Below are 2348 nucleotides of genomic sequence, written 5' to 3' on the forward strand. Positions count from 1 at the left end.
CAACTCTGCTTCCTAGTCTGGACCCTGGATTGTCAATAAGTTCTGTGGTCAACAAAGTCAGCTAAATTCTTAGAGGAGAGCAGCTCCAGTCAGGGTGGGATGGTTGCCATCTCTCTGCATCAGACCAGGTTTCCCCCAGAAAGAACTCCAGTTATCCACGTAACCGATGTTGTTTTCAGAACACCACTTAGATGCCCAGCGGTTAAATGAAAACATACAGTACGACCAAACATGTCATCACTAGTCAGGTTAGGTAGGGCGCCAGAAAAAACTACAGAGTCTGACATAGTCTTTGCAAAGTTACAGACCGAAGCAACGTTAATTTTAGTAACCTCCGATTGACGTAACCGAGTGTCATTAACATCGACGTGAATCACGACCATACTGTACCTAGGATTAGCATTAGCCTGTAGCTTAAGATAGTATTCTATATCGCCCGCTCTAGCTCCTGGAATGCATTTAATCATGGCCGTTGGAGTCCCTAGATCCACGTTACGGACTATGGAGCTGCCAATAACCAGCGTCTGTTTCTCGACCAAAGTGTCGCTGAGTGGGGAGAAGCAATTTGAAACATGAACGGGTTGACGGTCGGGAGGTTTAGCTTTAGCACCGCGCTTATTCCGAGCTGTCCCCAGCTACTGGCCCTGGGTGCTGGCCTCATGGGCTCCACCGAGGGACCGCTAAAAGGAGAGGTGGAATTTTTGGTGAATGATTTGTATTTTCTGGTTATTTTTTCATTAATTATACACACATGTACAAAATAATTCAAATCAGACATTTCCACAAATATCCATCCATCCATATTCCTTTCAAGGTCGTGCGGGTCACTGGTGCCCATTTCCAGCAGTCACAGTGCAAGGGGTGGGGTACACCCNCTTCTTCCTTTTCAGGGTCGCGTGGGTCACTGGTGCCCATTTCCAGCAGTCACAGTGCGAGGGGTGGGGTACACCCTGGACAGGTTGCAAGTCCTTCACAGATGTCCACAAATACACAGGGAAAATTTGTGCAATTTGACAGCTAATTTGGCTTTAAGCTGATGTATACCACTTTTTCTTGAATTACATTGTTTATATTTTTCCTAAATTTACATTTTTTAAAGACTTGTATTAATGTTTTGATGCAGAAATACAAATACTTGTAAGAGTTTTAAGAACTACCTTTTTTAGTGACTTTGTCATGTTTGTCAGTGTTTTCTTTTTTCCTACGGAAAACACTCTACCCRTTGTTGCTTTGGTATTTGATCACTTTAATCTCTATTCAACAAGCATCCTTTAGTTTTCTTTTTTTTATTATCACAGCACTATCATCACCACTACAGCCACAGTGAGGATTACCACACAGAAAGTAGCCGTGGCTCCGATCTGTCTGACATAATGGAGGAGGATGAGGAAGATCTTTACTCTGAGATGCAGCTGGAGGAGGGCCGCAGACGCAGCATTAACTCTCACAGCACCCTAAAGGTACACACCTAACTGCAAGCCTGCAGGAGCCAGGTGGCGGATAAAGGAATGGGGTGGGGGTTAATTGAGGTTTAGTGCGGTTTGAATCCACCACCTGCAGAGGAACCTGTTACTTATCTCATGTTTCACAACCAGGCCAGTCAGTTGCTTTGCCTGGCTGAACTCCCATGCCTCGTGTTAGCCCAGCCTGCTTCTCCAACCCCCTCAACCCACAAAGCCCCCCGCTGCTTTGTTCATTCTGGGCTGACCCCATGGGAATGGCTGTTTGTAAATGTAGAAAAAAAAGTAATGCATGTAAGAAAACAAGGCTGTAAAACTMGAAGCTTAACATTTTCATGGTTTGCTTATCATTTTAAGACTGACTATGTTAATGAGATGTTCAAAAATTAAATGTCAATGCAAATGTCTACTATACTGTGTCAGGATCATGGCATATCAAGTGCATATGGGAATCTCATTTAAGTGAGTACTTAAATGAAAGTTTTCACTTTTGTTTATGTCTGTCACGTCTGATTTAATGTTTACATTGTTTGCACATGATCATGTCTTCATTGGGTTTGTCAGTGAGACAGACAGTCTAAAGCAGAGATTCTTAATCTATGGGCCGCGGCCCACAGAGKGCCACCTTGAGGGCCTCAAAAGAACAACAGRTTTGAACTTTGGGCCYCAGAGGGCRYTGGGACCGCATTGATTTTAAATAAGATGCAATACACTTTCTCACCACTAGTYGCAGTAGTGCACCACTCAGTTGTTTAACAACATTTTTAATATGTAGAAGACGAACCTTAGAACCCTGCCGAGAATGGAAACTTATTTTAAATGAAAAGTAGAAGCAAAAATGAAAGTAACTCATCAAAAAACACCAAAGTTTGTCACTAATATGAAGTG

At 43.1% G+C, this 2348-nt stretch overlaps 1 protein-coding gene across 13 annotated transcripts in view; it reads left to right on the forward strand.

Annotated features, from left to right (window-relative positions):
• Positions 1-2348, forward strand: part of LOC106536917 (RIMS-binding protein 2) — a gene marked incomplete at its 5' end in the record, with an annotated part of 21432 nt that overhangs the window by 1474 nt on the left and 17610 nt on the right. For all 13 annotated transcript variants that reach the window (XR_001312588.1, XM_014034259.1, XM_014034260.1 and 10 more), the window contains 1 exon segment: positions 1299-1460. Coding sequence is in view for 12 of the 13 variants with exons in the window: in XM_014034259.1 (XP_013889713.1) it covers positions 1299-1460 (162 nt within the window).

The sequence above is a fragment of the Austrofundulus limnaeus genome, unplaced genomic scaffold, assembly GCF_001266775.1.
Source record: "Austrofundulus limnaeus strain Quisiro unplaced genomic scaffold, Austrofundulus_limnaeus-1.0 Scaffold2028, whole genome shotgun sequence".
Taxonomy (NCBI): Eukaryota; Metazoa; Chordata; class Actinopteri; order Cyprinodontiformes; family Rivulidae; genus Austrofundulus; species Austrofundulus limnaeus.